Below are 20,665 nucleotides of genomic sequence, written 5' to 3'. Positions count from 1 at the left end.
TGGGCAGCCTTGGCAAGGCAGCCTTGGCACCTCTTTGATTTCAGGGTGCAGAGCAGCCCAGCTGGGAGCGTGGTGAGGCTGCAGTGAGGAAGGAAGGAAGTGGTACAACGTAAACACCTCCTGGGCTCAGCAGGGCAGGCTGTCAGGCACTGCTGCTCAGGCACCAGGCATGCCAGCACTCCTAGGGCCAGCACAGAGCTGCTGTCACTGCCTTTGCTCACTCTCAACAAATGTACCAATAAAGCATCAGGTAAGAATTCAAATAGCCCTGCACGGAAAGGGAGAGAGTTTGAGGGCAAATGTGCCTTTTCATCACTGATATTGAGGATTTCCTGCAGGCTGGAAGGATGGAAAGGAAAGGCACCAGGCTGCTCCTGCAGCTCAGCCTTCAGGCATGTGCAATGCAGACTCTGGTTTGTGGCCCTTTGAACTAAAGGGCAGGTTTACTCAGAAAACAAACAGAAAAGCCAGCTGGCTCATTCCCCAAAAACAGGAGATCCAAAATGAAAAAATGTGTGAGACTTTGAGCAGCTACATTGACCATTTCTGGGCACTGCAATAACTTGGCTTGCATTCAGACATCTCACACCCAGCTTAGTGTGCAGCCTGCCCCATGGATGGTGTAAGCAGCAGCAGAGACAAACAGACCTCCAGGTACAAATGCAGCTTAGCAAGGAGGGGAGAAAAACAGTTCTGCAAACTGGAACCCTCCTCATGGAGGTCTGCACCTGGAAATGGGAGCTCACAGGGACAGGAGAACATGGAAAACAGGAATGGCACAAAGGGACACAGGCTGTGGCTATGGAGGGTGCTGCACAGGTGTGGATGAGGATGTGATGTCCACTTCCCTCCAAATCCTGATTACAAATCCAAACAGAGCTACAACACCTGGCACATGCAGCCCTTGGCTTTCTGGAGGATCTGAGGAGACTGAAGAGCAGTGAAGCATTAACCATGTGTGGGACATTCCCAGCTCATGTACTGAGCTCTCTGCTCACACAGGGCTGGCCAGCACAGCTCCCTGGGCTAGCCCAGCCACAGCAGCACTCCATGCCAGCAGCCTGGCCAGAATGGTTTCTGCTGTGCTGAAAAACCACTCTGGGGAGGGGAACAGAGCCTGATGTGGTTTGCAGAGAGAACCGTGTGGTTTGCAGCAGCTTGACCAAGCAAAGCAGCTTTTTCCACTGTGCACTATACAAAGAACAGTGCAGCTTGAGTCTCTGGGTGAAGAACTTTATTGACCCTGTCCTTGCCAGAAGCTGGAGGCTCTCCTTGGTGCCAGCACAGCTCCCTGCCCTGGGCATTGTCCCTTTGCTCTCACAGGGGATGCAGCAGCATCTAGTGGCCAGGTGTTCCAAGGGCCCTGGCAGGATTCCCATCGGGGCTGGGTCCTGACCTGCCCCTTTCCTAAAGAGCAAAAATCCTCCAGCAGCTTGTTTCCGCTTGGCACAGGGAAAACCATCTGCTACAGTGTTTTTTCCTTGTTTCAGCCACACCTGTTCTGCCATACCCTCAGGAAACCTTTGCTCTGGCCTGGAAAACAGAGCAGAGGTGGGAGGGCAGCTCTGGTGCCCCTGTTCCCACACAGACTGAACCACCTCAGCCCTGAAACACATCCAGGTTCTGGCCGCCCCTGTTCCCACACAGACTGAACCATCTCAGCCCTGAAACACATCCAGAGGTGCTGGAGCATGAAAGAAAAGCCCGCAGGGCTACACTTCCCCTGCTGCAGTGGACAAGAGGGAAAAGCTGCTCATGGCAGTCTGAGATGTATTTTTCTTCTCATTCTAAGTTGCAGAAACGCTGTGAAGGAAGGACAGTCCATTTTGTGGAATGGTGACTATGATTTTTAGAAGAAATGCTGAAAGACTACAAAAAGCCTTCAGAAAAATAATCCATTTTATTAGAGCACAACCCTTTAATTCTGCTTTAGGAGCTGCTGCTTGAAATTCTCCAGCAACTCAGGTGCAAACTGGTCAGCAGTCAAGTTCTTAACGTTCATGATGTCTTGGTGGGCTTCCAGGAAGAGTTCCTTCCCCACAGCCTCTTCCACCCGGCTGCGCCAGGCCGCTAACGCCGGCCTGTCCTCAAACAGGGCATAGCCAGCACACACGGGCTGCAGAGACACAGAGAGCACCCAAATGAGGCAAACAGGGCACAGCCAGCACACACAGACCCCTGAGTGAGCTAACAGGGCACAGCCAGCACACACAGACCCAGAGTGAGGGAAACAGGGCACAGCCAGCACACACAGACCCAGAGTGAGCTAACAGGGCACAGCCAGCACACACAGACCCCTGAGTGAGCTAACAGGGCACAGCCAGCACACACAGACCCCTGAGTGAGCTAACAGGGCATAGTCAGCTCACACAGACCCCTGAGTTAGCTAACAGGGCACAGCCAGCACACACAGGCTGCAGAGACACAGACAGACACAGAATGAGGCTAAGAGGGCACAGCCAGCACACAGGGGCTTCAGAAACACACACAGACCCAGAGTGATGCAAACAGGGCACAGCCAGCACACACAGGCTGCAGAGACACAGACAGACACAGAATGAGGCTAAGAGGGCACAGCCAGCACACAGGGGCTTCAGAAACACACACAGACACAGAGTGATGCAAACAGGGCACAGCCAGCACACACAGGCTGCAGAGACACAGACTCAGAGTGAGGCAAACAGGGCATCTGCCAGGGATGGACCCATGGAAATGGATGTGCTTCTGGCTCAAGGCAGCAGACACTCATGACATCAGGTGGAGCTCATCTCTGGCTCTTGGGTCATAGGAGGAAAGTGGTGACACCTCAGCAGCAGCTGTGCCTTGGGACCTGCAGCAAAGGGCTCTGCCATGGCTAACCCCAGAATGGTCCAATGCAGAACATGGACATGCACACCAGCACAGCTCTTCCAAATATCTGTACTTTCCTGCCTAGTTTGTAATTTATCTTTCTTTCCTGATGAATTCTGTCCATATTTCTTTGTTTAATCAAAGTAGTTTTTCCCCAGTAAAATTAATTGTGATCTAAGTCAAAAAGGAGCAAGATTTAGCCCCAGGGAAGATCTGCCATTACAGAGCTGGGGGTGCAGCAGTCCCCTGGCCTGGCCTGCCCACAGCCCAGCCCACATCCAGCAGTGCTGGGGTTGCTGCTCACCTGCATGAGCTCCACCAGTGCCACCAGGTCTGCCAGGGAGACCTCACTGCCTGCAATGAAGGGCTTGTCCTGCAAGAACTTCTCCTCAAACTGCTTCAGGGCAACGTTCAGCTCCTCAGTGGCAAACTCCAGTTTCTCTGGAGGAAGTGGCTGGCCTGTGATGAGAGGCAGCAGCACCTGGCAGGGAGAAGAAACAACTTGCTTTTTATGTGTTTCCTTCCAGATCTACTCACCACACTCTCACTGCCACCTTCTGAGGATCCCTCACCAGCCATGCATGGGAACAACCAGAGCTGCTCATCAGCCTTGCCAGGTTAACATGAATGTCAGTCCTTACTGCCTGCCTCTCCTTGTCTGCTGCCTAGAAATCTGAAAATTCAACCACAAGAGTCTCCTCTCAAAGTGATGCCTTGAGAAGGCTGGCCTAGAACAGAGACCAGACAGAGCTGAAGCATAAAGGAGGGATTTACTAGGAGGTCTCAATAGATCCACCTTGGGCAGCACAAGAGCCCAGCCAGGGCTACACCCAAGATGAACCAAAATGGTCACAAAATGGACAACTGGTCATGGGGTCTCTCACTTTCATAAGTTCTGCTCCATTTGCATATTGGATTTCATTGTCCAATTACAGCGTCAGCCCATGAAGCCCCATCCTTGTTTTTCTCTCTTCAGCCCGCGCTGTTTGTGCTCTTGGGGCTGAGATTTGGATCATTTGTCCTTGGTGCCCAGCTAGAGAATGAATTATTTTGTCTCCCTGCTCTGTGCAGAGAGCTCACCATCCCCTAACATGAAACCCAGAACCACACACTAAAGCAGCACAGAAAAACAGAAAAGCTACAGCCTGAGGCATCAAAGGGAATCATCTGCCAGCACCTGCATTTTGTTTGTGCAGAGGGAGATAGTTTCTTTCCATGAAGCTGGGCCTGGGGGAGCTCTCACCCACTGCATTTGCTCTGGATTTTCCTTTGGCTGCAGCAGGAAGGATCCAGCCTACTTCAGTTAGCTCGCTTCAGCAGCCAAGTCAGTTTTGTTCCTATCTCTCACTTGGTTTGTACATTTGCTGAGAAAGGCCCTGCAGACAGGCAGCCCATTTCTCTTGCAGCCCTTAGCACCTCATTTTTGATGTATAATGGTTTTACCTTGCTTAAGAACAGCTTGCTCCCCTTGGCACGGATGTTGATGTGCTGCCAGGACAGGTACTCATCAACCCTGGCCCTTTTCTGCAGGTCAGCTGGGTACCAGTGATCAGGAGTCTTGAATTTCTGGACCAGGTACAGGAGGATTGCAATGCTGCCCAGAGAGCAAGACACACCAGTGAGCTGATGACCTGAGGTTAAAGCACCTCATCCTTTATCCTTTCTTTTCCCCCAAATTTTGCACTGCTGGACAAACAGCCACACAGACCTGATGGGAGTCAGGTAGAAGTGCAGCAGGGCACGGCACAGGAGAGAGTTTGTGCTGCTGCCTGTGGACCAAAATCTAATACAAGTAATTGCCCAGTTTTGAGCAAATAGAAGCTGCAGAATGAGTTTATACCAAATCTGAGCTTCACACTGCCTGGCCATCCAGCAGTGGGTGCTTTAGGTCAGATTTCCTGCACTGACCTCCAGCCTCCAGCTGCAGGCAGAGAGCAGGACACCTGGACAGGTATTTAAGCTCAGAAACAATGCCTACAAAGCAGCAGCTTTTCCTACTGTTATCACTGCCCAAGTTGCTTACACAAGATAGCTTCTCTTGAAACACAGGTTTGTCATGTACAAGTGGAACAAAGGACAGGAGGGAGACAAAAACCTGTCTGGACTGGAGTGCCAGCAGCACCCTGGCAGAATCCAAGCACTGGATAAACAACACTGCAGCAGGGGATTATTTGAGCCTCACCTCTCTGCTAAGGTGAAAGAGCCATCCTTGAGTGCAGGCACCTTCATCAGGACGTTCACCTTCCGGAACTCCTCTGTCTTGTGCTGCCCTGGGGAAGGAAAGGAGAAGTTTTACTTGGCAGGGATACTCAGGACCTGTTTGTAAACACCTGAGGAGTTTGTGGGGACTGTCCAGCTCCAAGTTCCTGTTTCTGACTGTACAAATTGAGTCTTGCATCGAGTTTCTGAGCCATGAGTGAGTGCTGCAGGGTGAGCAGGGGGCTAGCCCTGTGCTATCAGCTTTTCTGCTGATTATTGCCTGCATGCCAGACCCACCTATGGACCAAGGGCAGCATGGTTAGGAGTCCTTTCATACCAACAGCACTTGACAGCCTGGGGCTCTATCCACTCCAGGTTTGTGCCTGGAGATGCCTGTGCTGTACAAACCCAGAGGGAGCACCAGGCACATTGGAGGAAAGGGATCTCACAAACCCTCTCCACCAGGGAGGGGAGGACACTGAGAAAGCAGATAGATACCTTTTTCTGGAAGTTAATGCACTTTACATTCAACTCTACTTTCTAAAGTCCACAGATGAAAATAAATTCCTGTGATTCCATGTAAAGCCATGGGTACTTCATTACAGATGAAGTTTCAATTAGCTCCTGTGCATCTTGCAATCTTTTGTAAGAGCAGATATGAATTTGAGGTTGCTTTTAAACTATCTTGTAGTGTCGTAGGAAGGAGACCAGGACACCAGCTGGTTCATCACAGGTCCAGTTTATTGAAGAAAGCATCAAACACTTATACAGCAAATAATAAGCTTATGAATATTCTGTAAGCCAAGCAATCTATTGGTTAAACTATACCATAAACTCTTCCTCATTCCTTAGGGGTTACATCTCTCTTTTCTCATGTCTCTTTCACTATTTGTTATTACACTACAGCCAGGCCCAAGGACACGCTATCTAGCAGGTGCAGAACTTGGAATTAGCCACGGCTTTGTAATTTTCCAGTCTCTAGCAGCTAAATCCCCAACATTGTAGGACCTCCCCAAAAGGCAGGCAGAGTGAACCTGACAGGAGAAGGTGTTTTGTTCCTCTGAGGTCTCAGTGTACTCTGTTCTGTCTGAGACCAGCCCCAGAAGCCTTGTTCTGTGTGACTTGTTTGTGACAGCCTTTTCCACCCACTCCCTTCAGCCACACGTGGCTGCCTGGGTATTCAAGCCTCTCTGATGTGTAACTAACCTTGTGCCCCGTCCTGCTGTGTGAGCCATCAGAGGATCTGTGTGCCAGAGGAGATGCTCTGGAAGCCAATTCAGCTTTTCTGTACTTGGCAAAGTGATTTGTGACTATTCCCCTGTCACTTGGCTCACAGCCCACCTCCCCTAACCCTCTCAAAAAGATGCAGTGTGCAGATTCCAGGCCTTCAGGTGTCCTTTGAATGCCAGGTGATCCCTACCCATTCCGACTCCTTCCACCCCTTTCACTGACACCTGCCCTGCTGGGGCTGAGAGCTTTTCTGGGCCATCACATTTAAGGCAGCAGCTCAGTTCTGAGTCTCAGCTCCCTCACCTTGTCCTTACAAACTGTGCAGTGCCAGGTGCCAGTGCAGGGATCCTCCTCCACTGTGGCACCCATGCAGGTACCTGGAGAGCTTGCCCAGGCATGGGAGGTGCACCCAAATCACCCATCTCAAATCCAAAAGCAGATTCCCAAGGGGCACAGAGCATTGGGAATCTGTGATTTAATTCCCTTTCCTTCACTTCCCCTATGCTTGCATTTCAGCTGTTCCTTTTTCTTTGGTGCTCTCATTCCTTGCCAGTTTCCTCTCCTTTGCTCCAGTGGCTCACCACAACAATTAATTAATTTATTGGGAAAGAAGGGGAAGGGCACAAGATGAGCCAGCCCCCAGGTACAAAGAATTGCAAAAGCTTTTGCTATGAGGCAAGTGGGAGGAAAGCCACAGTTAAGGTACAACCACCACACAGCTCAGGTGCAGGGGAACACCCAAAGACTCAACCACAACACATCTGAGGTTTCTCTCAAGTTGGAGTCTCTTTTGTTCCTTCCTCAATTTCAGCTCCAGGAGCCTTCTCATCTTTCATTGTTTTTAAGCATTACTTACTGAGGCCTTTTTATGCCCAATGCATTCCCTTAATTTCAAATCCATCAGATATCCAGAGAGGCTGAAGGATAGGGTTTACCAGCTTCAATTACAAAGAAAGAAGATAGAGATCTTTGGTGAAAAGACAACTTTGGATAGGCTCCTACCAGTTACCAGTTGGTTTGAACCCAACAAAACCACCTCCCTTCATTTCTCACTGCTCACATCACTGCCAGCTGCACAGTCTCGCTCCACAGCCTTCTCAAGCTGGTGCTCAACCCTCCCAAAATAATTAGACCACAAAGCACTCGGGCCAGTGGAACCCCAGAGGGGCAGCCCTTCCCCTGCCCCACCGTCCCATGGGGACAGCTCGGCAAGCTGGGGCACGGCAGCGTCCCGAGGGGGTAACCCTGCCGCAGGGGAAGGGCTGCTCTCAGCAACTGCTGCTGCTCAGCAGAGCACACGTTTCTCTAAGCTGAATTCCTGAGCAAGAGCCACACACCTCGGCTGTCCTCACTTTTACACCAATGTCCCATCTCCGCGGCTTTTTGTTTCCCATCTGAATGGGGAATGCCCCAGATCTGGCACGTCCTGAGCGCTTCTCAGAAAAGCGTCTCTGTTTTTTCAGAGACCCATTTTCTGCTGGGTGGGGCCGATTTCAAAGATATCACATGCCTTGGCAGAGTCCTGTTTGCTGCGGAGGAGCGCAGGCACTAAAATCAGTACTTAAACTACACGATTGCACAATTTGGTGCGGGTTTTGTGTCGGCACCAGGAACCCCCTGCAGCAGGAGGGCCACCCCAGCCTCTCTCAGCATCTCACACTGGTGGGGATGGTGAGTATCCTCCCGCTTCTGCCTGCGGGCTGGAATCCAGCTGGCATCCCCCGGGAGTGGCCAAGGGACCGGGGAGCAGCGGGATCCCCGAAAACCGGGGCTGGGACCACCCGGGACACCGCAAAGCCGGGGCTGGGACACTCCCAAAACCCGGGGCTGGGACCGCCTGGGACACCGCAAAGCTGGGGCTCGGACAGAGCACAGGGACACCCCAAAGCCTCGGTTGGGACACCCCCAAAACCCGGGATGGGACAGGCTGGGACACCCGCAAAGCTGGGGCTGGGAGAGAGCAGAGGGACACCCACAAAGCCGCGGCAGGGACACCCCCAAAACCCGGGCTGGGACAGGCTGGGACACCCCAAAGCCTCGGCTGGGACACCCCCAAAGCCGGGGCTGGGACAGAGCAGAGGGACACCCACAAAGCCTCGGCTGGGATACCCCCAAAGCCGGAGTTGGGACAGGCTGGGACACCGCAAAGCTGGGGCTGGGGGAGAGCAGAGGGACACCTCCAAAGCCGCGGCTGGGACACCCCCAAAGCCGGGGTTGGGAGAGGGTGGGACACCGCAAAGCCGGGGCTGGGACAGAGCAGAGGGACACCCCAAAGCCTCGGCAGGGACATCCCCAAAACCCGGGCTGGGACAGAGCAGAGGGACACCCACAAAGCCGCGGCTGGGACACCCCCAAAGCCGGGTTGGGACCGAGCAGAGGGACACCCGCACCCGCAGGTTCTCCGGGACCGCCCGGGACACGGCGGCGCCCCCGCCCCGCTCACCCTTGGCCAGCTGCACCCGCTTGAACTCGAAGGGGATGTTGTTGCTGCGGGCGAAGATGTAGAGCGCCCGGCAGGGCTGCGAGAGCAGGTCCAGGTACAGCTCCAGCCCCATGGTGCCGCTGCCGCTGTCGCTGCCGCCCGGGCTCGGCGCTGTTAAAGCCGGCCCGCCCGGTCCCGCCCGGTCCCTCCCGGTGCCGCCGCACCGGGCCCGCCCCGGGCAGGGCGGGGCAGCAGCGCCCGGCGCTCCCACCGGGGCGGGCCGAACCCCCGGGACAGGGCCCAGGCTCAGCCGGGCTCTGCCGCCCCACAGCCCGCGGCTGGCCCCGATAACTGCCCTGAGCGCACAGAAAGCACCGCCCGCCTGAGGGGGTGGGAGCGGCACGTCCTGGATCTGCCCCTGCCACCTCACGGCTCTCGCACAAGAGGAATTCCCGTTCCTGTGACTCCCGTGCTAAGGAAAAACAACTGGAGAGCAAGCAGGCACAGCAGGAGAACCCACACTGCTTCACTGCTATGACACAACCTTGCTCCTATCTTCAAAGATTCAACCACCAGTCTCAAACCCCATTTCTTCAAGATTCCCAGCTTTCAATCCATTTACTGCTAATGCTGATGTATGTTGATTTTGCTTTGCAAAACAATAAGCCAGGGCTGGAGGCATTCATGAAGGAAAAGCAACCCTTGGAGAGTAGTTGCAGGCCACAGCTACATGGCAGCTCTAAGCCTTCTGCCAGGACAGCTAAAAATACCATGGCATGTCAAATTCAGACTTATGGCTTGCAGTGACACCAGCTGGCTCCAGGACATTCATACTGGACATCAGACATTTCAGTCTGCATTAACATCAATCTACACTTAACAATACCTGCTGTTACCTCTGGTATAGAATATTAGAGGGAAACAGCATAGGCAAGAACAGGACAAGGCACAGGGCTGTAACAGTGAAAAGTCCTTTAAGCAATATCTCATACCATGAGTTGGAAGGGACCCACAAAGATCATAAAGTCCAATTCCTGAGCCCAGGAATATTTATTAGACACTGTTTTAAAAATATATATAATATTTATTTAATATTTACTTAAAAGTCAGTGCACCTAGAGCAGCTCTTGAAACCCATTTCTGCTTTAGGCACTGCACAGGTGTTGATGCATCTGCAAACTCACAGAACCACTGTCCCAGGGCAGGAGTGAGGGCCAGCCCTCACCACTGGAGCACAGCAGTTCCATCAGGCAACGCTGAGGCTGGTGGTAATTTCCACATGCCAGCAGGATATGATGCAAAGTCCTCTTCAAGACAACCTGTATCTCAAAATTTATCTTTTTTCTTTTTTTTTAAACCAGCAACTGAACTCTGTTCACAGTGTCCTTGAAAGAGGAATAAGGCAATAGCTGACATGAGATATGATAAGGCTGAGGAACTGAGGGCCCATGACTCAGTGCTGGGAGCAGCCATGGCCTGTCCCACGCAGCAGCTTCAGTGCCACCCCAGCCAGCTCAGCTTCCACGCCTCAGGCTCGCCTCTGTGCTCGCTCATTCTGTTCAAAATTAAAGATGACAAGGTGACTGAAGATGCCCCTGTCCCAGAGCCACACAGAAGGGGCTTCAGGGATAAACAGGACAATTTAATAAATTTATTAATAAACCTTTCTGTCCCAGTTCTCAAACATTCCCAGTCTACAACTCAAAATCACCATTTTTCAGGGCCAGGTAATTATGAGTTCTCAGATTAGGGAGCAGAACACTTTGCCCAAATCATGCAGCACAAAGTCTATTAAGGATCCCTAGTCCACCCATCTGGCAAGGCAAATGCTACCCTGCTTTTGTGTCAAAGTTCTCAACTTCACACTGGTGTACAAAAAAGGGCCTGCAGACAGCTGTACATTACAGTCTTGAACTCTGTAATGACAAAAGGTTTAATCTCTGCACTTTGCTTGCAGTACTCTGGGTAGCTGAATCACAGAATAATGAGGTTGGAAGAGACCTATAAGATCAAAAATCCCAACTACAAAATCCCAGCTACAGAGGTAAAGAGAAGGGCAAAATAGAAAAAACCACCAAAAATCAGATTTGTTTTGGTTGAAAAAGACCCTCAAGACCATTGAATCCACCCATTTACCCGGCACTGCCAAGCCTACCACTAAATCACATCCCCAAGTGCCACATCTACACATCCTTTAAACCCCTCCAGGAATGCTGCCTAACTTAGAAAGGTTGGGGAAGGCAGAAAGGTTTTCTGTCAGAGTATTCCATAACAATGCACCCATCAGTGCTGCCTTCACCAATGCTGAATTGGTGCTATCACAGATGGAGGAAAGGATCCTGGACTCCAACACTTGTGCTAAGCATGAATTGCAATAAAAAAAATCAAACTGCAACTTGCACAGTTCATTTTCTTCCCCATTTCAGTTACCTTGACTGTCTTCTCGAGCTTACACAGAGCTCCCTCATACTGCTGCACCAGTGGCTTCAGGGAGTTGCCCTTCACTGGGTGTTTCTGGATGTCCTGGATGCCAGCATCCCTCAGCATCCGCAGGAAGCGCCGCTCCTGCACGAGACAGACACTGGAGATGAGATGAGACCCCCCCTGCCCAGCAGCTACAAAATCAGCACATTCAGGAACATCTCCTTCCTCAGGAATAACTGAAGTTTCCAAGCACAAAGCTCAGCTGACTGGAAAAGGTGGGAAGTAGTAGGAACTTTGTGATCTTTATGCCCCTGAGTGCATCCTTATCAAATAAATCCCACACTGGGGTGGTGTTCCCAGGGGTCCCAGGATGAGGGAAGAGATGAGAATCTTGGCTCCATGTTTCAGAAGGCTGATTTACTATTTTATTATATATATTATATTAAAATAAAATTATATATTAAAACAATACTAAAAGAATAGAAGAAAGGATTTCATCAGAAGGCTTGAAAGGAATGATAATAAAATCTTGTGACTGACCAGAGAGTCCAAGCCATCTGACTGTGATTGGCCACTAATTAAAAACAACCACATGAGACCAATCCCAGATGCACCTGTTGCATTCCACAGCAGCAGATAATCATTGTTTACATTTTGTTCCTGAGGCCTCTCGGCTTCTCAGGAGAAAAAATCCTAATGAAAGGATTTTTCATAAAATATGTCTGTGACACCACACCAAAGACATACCTGAATTCTAAGGACCAAGCTGAAAGCAACACCTGTTTCTCCTGCACGAGCTGTTCTTCCAACCCTGAAAACAGAGAAAGCAGCTTCAAGTCAGGTTAGCCCCACAATCAGTGCCATTATCAACTCCAAGATTTTAATGCTGAAATTCTCCAGTTTTAAGAAACCCTGCTTCCAAGCAATGCTAGGCTTAATTTTTGCCAGAAAGCTATTTGCATTTTAAAGTAAAAAGAAAAGCTAAAAGTCCTTTTAAATGCATGTCACCTTTGCTAAATATTTCAAAATCAACCAAGCTCAGACATGTTCCTCTTGTTTCTGCTGTCTCACCGGTGAATGTAGGTCCTGATGAACTGGGGTGCATCGTAGTTTATCACATAATTCACTCCTTTCACATCAATCCCTCGGGCTGTGGCATCTGTGCTGATTAACCTGTTTGTAAATGTATGTATAGTCATTTTCAGGTAACATCTCAGGCACTACACACACAAATAAAACACCAGGGAACACAGCACAACTCTTGCTGATCTCTGGGCTGGCAGCAGCACTGCAAGTCACCCCTTAGTGCCACTGCCCTTGTGAGCTGCCCACAGCATCACTACAGGCCTGTCACCCTCTGCTGAGCATGAAAAATTAGGGGTGTTTCCAGGTTCTCCAAGCATGGCAGACACCTCCCAGCTCATACAAATCTCTGAGGAATCTGAACATTCCACACAAGCACAGAACACACAAATAGTGAGGTGAGAAATTCCAGTAGTCAAGGAGGAATTCATACAGCAGGTTTGGATAAAAATAACACCCAGAAAATAAGATTTTACCTTTTCCTCAGAGACATTGCACAGATACAATCTCATATAGCTACCAAAACCACAATGCAAATCACAGACATGGGTAGAAGGAGACCTGTATGCCAGTCTGAGCAGGGATTGCTTTGGTAGAAAGCTGTAACACTAAATACAATCTCAGCACCAACATCCATTTCCACCCTACCAGCACAAACATTAAACTCCAGATTTGCAAACCTGGAGTGTTTTGGGCAACTATGAACACACATTTGTATTTATTGCTTGTTATAAAACAACAGTAAAAATTCAGACTGCAGCTAGAGTAGAACAGGCTGAGTTACATGAAGGATAAACAATTCAAAGTTACAAATCCAAGTTCTCCCACTCCTCCTGCAACAGACTCCTGCATGTTTTAGAAGACCCCAAGTAACTGTGTCCCTTGTTCTGTTTAGCTTTTTACACTGCAAACAGCCTGTGCTGGAAAACATACAGGAAACTAGTTAAGATGCTCACAGTTGTATTTTTCCTTGCTCAAACTCCTTCATGGTTCTCTTTCTCTCATTTGGAGTTAACCGAGAAGAAAACTCTGCCACCGTGACTCCACCAAAGGCCTGAACCAGCAGGAACAACCTGCAGGTAAATGAGAGAGAAGCTGTCACTTCTTTATCTCTGAAAGATCCCTTGACAATCCCCACCAGTGATCTCACTCATGTTTACCTGTGAGAGGCTTCCCTGGAGTTGGTGAAGCACAACACACGGGTGAATTTCATTTTCAGCATGAAATATAAGAGGATCAAAGGCTTGGAGTTCAGGTCACAAGGCACATAACATTGCTGTCAACAGGGAAGGAGTTCAGAGACAAAAATCATTTCTTGCCAAGGCTTCCCTGAAACCCACTGCCTGTCCATGACTTACACAGGCCTGGATGTTTCCTAGCTGACTAACAGCACCAAAACCAGAGCCCATCATGCAATCCCCTTTAGAACAAAGAGGCTGGCAGACACAACACGAGTGGAGACAGGAGAGCTGAGCTGTTCTCATGCTCTTACACCTCCACAGCAAGTAACAGCATGCACTGCCCTGCTGCCTACAGGCTGGCCTCTGCACACATGTCTTGAAATGAATGTTACACATATGGACAATTGATAGGGGCTACTACATTATCATGACTTCCTAGTTCCACTCCCCATTGCTGCTAAATTTAATTCCACATGAAGACAGATTAATTTAAAAAATAATCAAGTCTTAACCAAATGAACATTAAGTAATGAGAAAACAAATGTGCAAAGGCACAGCTCTCTGGGTCATATATACTCCCAAAATCACTTTTGCAAGGAAACACAGGGAAGATGCACTTGTTTTAGGGTAAAACCACAATTAGTCCAGAATTAAATCTTCAAGCATAACTTATTAAAAACAATTCACATCATACCGACAGCCCCTCTGGGAGTGTGTATTTATTATTGGTATTTTGTTCAGTTTCTGTTCCATCTCTATTTTTCTCGGAATACACAGATGTGAAGAGACGAGGCTGGAATAAATCCAGCTGCTGCAATTTCTCTGGGTCCTGGGTCAGTGTGGCTGAAAACAGCAGTTTCTGTAAGGGTATCTGAGGAGAGCAGGAACTGAAAGAAACAGCACACAGAAAGTGGGCTTTGAGGATGGGGCAAAGGAGATTCACCCCAAGTGCCTTCAAATGATGTAAGGGAAGCAGTCAATGCTCTTTGGTGCTCTTTTCCTGCCCTGGGTCTTTCCTGTAGGTTCTTTTCCACCCTTGTTTTATTGTGGAGTTCACAGACAGAACTGATGAGCATTCTCAGCCAAGTGCACAACCCCAATCCATTACTCCTACACAAATACCTGTACTCTGGTTACCCCTGTCCTCATTCTAGTCATGTCCTCCCTTGGCCATTCGCCTCAGTTTCTGACACATCTCTGCCACTGCTGTACAAAAACAGCAGCTGCAGATAGTTAGCAGCAAGAGTTTTCCTCCAAATCCATTACTCAGCTGTGCCAGAAGGCATTGCTACAGTTACTGTGCAAATGGATCACAGATTTGCAATGTTTGTGCTTTCTTTTGATGCGCCTTTAGTCCACACAAGGAAAGCCTGGAGAACACAATGCTTAGTCTGAAGGACATCTCTGGCATTATTTTGGCAGACATTTCTCAGAGGAATGAAGCTTTGAAGCTCTGTGTGGCAGGGCAGTGACATCCAAGTGCTATCAGTTCAAAGAAATGCACTCTGCAACTTACCTGGCTGCTGTTAAAGGCCCTGGTTTGGTCCTCTGAAAAAGCTTGTTGGAGCCAGAGTGATTTTCTCCTTGGAATGCAGCTCTGACAATTTGGTTCAGACAGTTCTGGTGCATGTCATCAATCATACGGTCAGCTTCATCCACGATCTGAGTTCACAAGGATAAAAATCACCACTTGTTAAATACTGGCAGGTTTTATTTTCCTTTGTATCTGTAACCAGTGAGCCAGAAGGTAAGATAATGGAAACTTCTACTCAACAGAATTGCTTTCCTTGCCCCTCCTTACTCCAAGATTGCAAGAGCCTAAGAGAGAAGGGGAAGTGGGTGGATGCTTGGGTGTCACGAGTTGGAATCAAACATCTCATCTTGTGACTGCTCCCTCCTCAATCTGGAGTGCAGACAGGCCCACACAACAGCTCCAACAGGGAGGAATTTATGTTGCACACAAGAAGCAAGCAGGAATTACTGCTGTAGCAGACACTGCTCTCAGATGGGAGAGCTCTGGTGACTCACCAGGAAGCGAAGCTGTGCCAGGCTGAAGCCTGGGGTCTGGTTGATGTGATCCGTGAGCCTCCCTGGCGTGGCCACCACAATGTCAGCCAGGCTGCAGTAGCCTGTCACTCTGAAAGGACAAGCAGCCCATCAGTAAGTCTCTCTCCTCACAATAAAGCCTGTAGCAGAGACCTTAAGGTTTGCCTACCACTCAATTAACTGAGGAATAACAAAATTCACAAATGGAATTGACACTGGAGAGCATGCAGGGGCAGTGGTGGACACCAAACACCAGTCTCCACTGTGCTGCCTTATTTTAAACAAAGTGTCACTCTTCATTGCTCTTCAAAAGAGTTTAATTGCAGAAAAACCCCACACAGTCATGTGCACCCATGGGCATAAGGTAGACATTTGCATTCTGAGCATTTGCTGGTGAAGAACCCCAAAAATCCAGTGAAACATTACAATCACAAAACAGGGGTAGTAACAAGCACTGTGACAAAGACAGAACCACCAGAGTCCAGCATATAAACCCATTATCCAAAACCATGATAGCCAAAGCCATGATAGTCCAGCAAATAAACCCATTATCCAAAACCATGATAGCCAAAGCCATGATAGTCCAGCAAATAAACCCATTATCCAAAGCCCTGATAAAAGCCTGATGCTGTGCTGCAATAGTCCATATCTTGACCCCACCTTAATAACATTAATTAGCATGCAATCTCTATAAACCTTGTCAAAATACCTTTTCACCTACTTTTTCTGGACAAGCATCTCCTGCTCCTTTGCAAAAGATTTCTGGCCAGTAATCAAAACGACCTTCAGACCTGTCCCGTCAGTGTAAACGTTGAACACTTTACTCACCTGCAAAGAGGTCAAGAGGCTTTGTCAGCTGCAGGGAGTACTTCCCATTTCATGAACAGCATCAAATCCTCTGGCAGGTCCTAGCCTGCTCCACAGGACAGCCAAAGCACTGGCTGCACAGCCTGCCCCTCAGCCCAGCTATGGGGAGGAGTCACATACCTGCTGTGCCAGCTCTTTGGTGGGCAGAACAACCAGAGCTCGGATGTGGCAAACCACTCGATCCAACAGAACCTGCCAAAACAGAGGCCCAGTGAGTCCCTGACAGCACAGGGCACAACAGGGTTCTTGGGCTTAACTAGTGAGAGAAGATGGTAAAAAACATAAAACATTCTCCCAGTTTTATGTTTCCATTTTTCTCTCCCCACCCTCACAACTCCTCATGCTGTGCCTGCTGTCTGAGAAAAGGAGTGGGAAGCTGACAAGAAGCTCCCTCAGACAGCTCTGAGCTGCCAATCTGCTGCCTTATACCCACAGATCCCTTGGCTTTTCCACCTGCTTTGAAGTTCAGGTTTTGCCTGAACAAAAGTGTCACAGATAATGAAACTATAAGTTTTATGAAAAATCTTTTCTTTAAGATTTTTTCTCTTGAGAAGCTGAAAGGCCTCAGGAACAAAATGTAAACAATGGTTATCTGCTGCTGTAGAATGCAACAGGTGCATCTGTGATTGGTCCCAATGTAGTTGTTTCTAATTAATGGCCAATCACAGTCCAGCTGTCCAGCACGTCTCAGTCACAAGCTTTTGTTATAATTCTTTTTTCTATTCTTAGTTAGCCTTCTGATGAAATCTTTTCTTCTATTCATTTAGTATAGTTTTAATATAATAGATTATATATATAATATTATATACAACTATTATATATATTACATAGTAATATTAATATATATTATTATATTATTTATATATAACATACATGATATGATATATCAAAATTTCTGAAACATAGAGTCAACATCCTCGTCTCTTCCCCCATCCTAACACCCCTGTGAACACCACCACACAAAAGCAATGCCAGCATTTTTCCAGAGCTACTTCCCAGAGGATGGGCTCACCTGCACGATGGGGATGACAAAGGCCAGGGTTTTCCCACTGCCCGTGGGGGCTGACACACAGATGTCCTTGGGGCGGAACCCGCCCCGGCCCAGCAGGAACCCGTGGGCTGCACTCTGCAGGATGGCAGGGATCACCTCTGCCTGCACTGAGCAAAACCACAAACAAACACTCACTGTATGCTTCACCAGCCCACCAAGAGCTCAAAATGTTACAGAAAAGCAGAGCTGAAAATGTTACATAAAAGCATTTCCTATTCACTGTCATAAAACTCCCTCCAATCACACTACTCTACATAACCTCACCCTCACTAAACCCCTAACTATCCTGACTATCATCTCAGCAGCCCTGGGAGGATGAACAGGACTCAACCAAACACAAATCTGAAAAATCCTGGCCTTTTCTTCCATCTCCCACCAAGGGTGAATAGCAATCATTATCTTTACAACCCTAAACTCGCCCCCCTCCTCAACTTCTACCTATACACTATAATAACTGCAATATATATATGTATATATATATGTATATGTGTATTTATATAGCAGTTATAGATATATACATATGTATATTGCATTTATATATATATATATATGTATTATATATATATATATACATACACATATATATATACACATATACACACACACATTATATATATATATACACACACTGTGTGCTGGCTTCCCAGCATGACCCTGATAGGCCTCAGACACAGCCTAAGTCCCCAGGACTGAGGTCACCCTCTGTCCTTGCATCCAGCTGTCCTTTCTTCTTATTTAAGAACTGGCATTTATTGTATCTGTTTGCAAAACTGGCAAAATAACAGAAAGCAAACAGATTTCTCTTTTTGTTTGGATATTTTTGTAGTGCTTTAATGAGCTGAATGAGTTTCCAGAAAGCTCTGATCAGTGGAAAGGAAGAAGCTGAAGCACAAGCTGCCACAAGGAGGAAAACTGTCACAGACACATTTTATGAAAAATCCTCTCCTTAGGATTTTTTCCTCCTGAGAAGTTGAGAGGCCTCAGGAACAAAATGTAAACATTGATTATCTGCTGCTGTGGAATGCAACAGGTGCATCTGTGATTGGTCTCATGTGGTTGTTTCTAATTAATGGCAAATCACAGTCTGGTGGTTTCAGACTTGCTGGTCAGCCACAAGCTTTTGTTATCATTCCTTTTCTATTCTTAGCCAGCCTTCTCATGAAATAATTTCTTCTATTCTTTTAGTATAGTTTTAATATAATATATATCATAAAATAGTAAATCAGCCTTCTGAAACATGGAGTCAGATCCTCATCTCTTCCCTCATCCTGGGACCCTGTGAACACACCACAGAAAACTGTGAGGACACAAGTTAAGACTTCTTTCTCTGGGCAGCTCTGAGCCATCACTCCAAGCTGTATTTATGAGCAGGTAACAGACTTTTACTCAGCCCAGACAAAGTTTTGAGAAAGAAGGGTTAAATCTCCTACAATCACTTCCATTTTGTCCTGTTTTACTTCACTGCCTACACAAAACACACAGCACCAGCCTGCAGGAACTCTTCAAGTCCCTTTAGAAAGAAACAAAAGCACTGGAAAGGCACCTGGGAAAAAGGAGTCTATTCCATTCATCTGCAGCTTTTTCAGCAGCCTGGGGTGGATTCCTGGCACATCCCTGACTGGACACAGATTGTCCCTGATGCGCTTCTGCACCCGCCGGGGCTCAGCGAGCCACTGAGGCAGGAAGGGCTGCACCTGACAGGAAGGAGAATGCAGCACACAATATGTGAAATAAACTTGTAAGAAACCCTCTATTCCTAATCATGATCAAAATTCAGTCAGGCTGCTTACCTTCTGCACTGGCTTTGCTTCGTAGTCTCCGAGGATCATCATACTGGAGGGGGCACAGTCTGCCCCTGAGGCTACTGAGGGCACCTCCTCCTCTGTAGTTTTATTTCCTTCAGCTTTTTCACTACTCTCCTTCTTCCCTGTTTCATCTCCTTGTGTTTCCTCATCTGTCTTCCTCCCCTTATCAGACTTCTTTTTAAAGTTGTTTCTGTTGTCCTGTTGTTTGAAGTCTTCTTCAGAATCTGGAATTTGGGTGACAGCAACACAAAGCCACAGGTCAGAGCACACCACAGAAAGGGGATTTGGCAATGCTACAACAAGGGACTTAAGCAACAACTTGCAAGCTCTTTTTTCCTGAAGACAAGTGCAGAGGACAAACATTTCTTTGCTGGTACAGACACAACAAGACTGAGATGATGTGATGTGCATCCCTCCTGCCCTTACACTAACTGATTCTCAAAGTTCACAGTATGGGGCCTTGAAAAAAAAGGGAGATGAAAACAAAACCAGGTAAACTGGGCAAGGTCCTCAAAGAGCAACTCGTGTCCACTTTTCTGTGGAAACTGCCACCCACAATGAACTGAAATCCTGCAGCCTCACTTTATCCTCACCTGCTTCGGTCCCCTCTTGCTGCACTTTCGATTTTCTTCTATTTGCTTTCTTCTTCTTTGTGGGGCTGCTGCCATCTGCTGCCTCCTCAGTGCCAGCCCTTTCTTCCGAAGGGCTTCGGGGCTGTTTTGTCTTTACCTTCTTCTGCTTATGCGCACTGGGCTGCTCCTCACTCTCCCTTTTCCTCTTCCCCTTTCCCTCTCGGGGCTCCCTCCCGGGGCTCAGCCTGGGCTCCCCCGACTCCTCCTTTCCCTGGGCCGGTTCCTCTCGCTGCTTCTTCTGCTGCCGGGCCCTGGCCTGGTGCTGCAGCCGCTCCAGCAGGACCCGCGCCCGGTTCTCGGCCTCCGCCTCCTCCTGGTGCTCGTCCTCCTCGCCATACCTGCAACAGCCCCACACAGAAACCCCCTCAGGCACCGCCCGCACTGAGCTCCGGACACGCTCCCCCGGCCCGAGCCCGCGGCTGAGGCAGCGCCCGGGGCAGGGGCAGGGTCCGGGTGTAGGAGGGCAGCGGGAGAAGGAGCGGGGATGGAATCACGGAGGAGAACAGGAGCGGGAGCGGGGCCATGCCCGCGGTACCTGCGGATACAGAAGAGCGCCATGGCCACGCCGCGCCGCCGCGCACGGATGACGTCATCGCGCCCCGCGAGGGGAGCCTGCAGCAGGCGCGGGGTGAGCGCCCCCTGCCGGGCGGGGGTGGAATGGGGGGGGCGCCGCGCGTGCGCACAGAGGGGCCCTGAGGGGAGGGCGGGAAAGCGCTGAGGGGAGGGACGGGAGCGGCGGAGCCGGGAGTATCGGGGCGGGACGGGCTGCGGCAGGACACGGCACCGGCGAGGGACCGGCTGGGCCAGGCACAGCATCAGTGCGGGACGCAGCACAGCACTGGCGAGGGGATGGGCTGGGACAGCACACCATCTGT

The 20,665-nt window shown here is 49.2% G+C and overlaps 2 protein-coding genes across 2 annotated transcripts; both read right to left on the bottom strand.

Moving 5' to 3' along the window:
• Positions 1-1,881: 1,881 nt before the first annotated feature.
• On the bottom strand, positions 1,882-8,892 carry LOC134427583 (glutathione S-transferase theta-1-like). The gene is made up of 5 exons (XM_063173551.1): positions 8,723-8,892; positions 5,033-5,120; positions 4,294-4,444; positions 3,155-3,331; positions 1,882-2,116 (listed from the first exon to the last, which is right to left on the bottom strand). The coding sequence occupies exons 1-5, from the start codon at positions 8,832-8,834 to the stop codon at positions 1,919-1,921; spliced, it is 726 nt and encodes a 241-aa protein (XP_063029621.1). The 5' UTR covers positions 8,835-8,892; the 3' UTR covers positions 1,882-1,918.
• An 830-nt stretch (positions 8,893-9,722) lies between these two features.
• Positions 9,723-20,363, bottom strand: DDX51 (DEAD-box helicase 51). Its single transcript, XM_063173550.1, has 16 exons — positions 20,326-20,363; positions 19,752-20,128; positions 19,144-19,382; positions 18,897-19,047; positions 17,315-17,460; positions 16,423-16,494; positions 16,157-16,263; positions 15,418-15,526; positions 14,906-15,051; positions 14,084-14,276; positions 13,369-13,484; positions 13,165-13,281; positions 12,197-12,298; positions 11,873-11,936; positions 11,132-11,266; positions 9,723-10,256 (listed from the first exon to the last, which is right to left on the bottom strand). The coding sequence occupies exons 1-16, from the start codon at positions 20,346-20,348 to the stop codon at positions 10,230-10,232; spliced, it is 2,124 nt and encodes a 707-aa protein (XP_063029620.1). The 5' UTR covers positions 20,349-20,363; the 3' UTR covers positions 9,723-10,229.
• Between the last annotated feature and the right edge of the window lie 302 nt (positions 20,364-20,665).

The sequence above is a fragment of the Melospiza melodia genome, chromosome 20, assembly GCF_035770615.1.
Source record: "Melospiza melodia melodia isolate bMelMel2 chromosome 20, bMelMel2.pri, whole genome shotgun sequence".
Taxonomy (NCBI): domain Eukaryota; kingdom Metazoa; phylum Chordata; class Aves; order Passeriformes; family Passerellidae; genus Melospiza; species Melospiza melodia.
The sequence above is the reverse complement of the archived record's forward strand: the minus strand, read 5'-3'. Positions and strand labels throughout refer to the sequence as shown.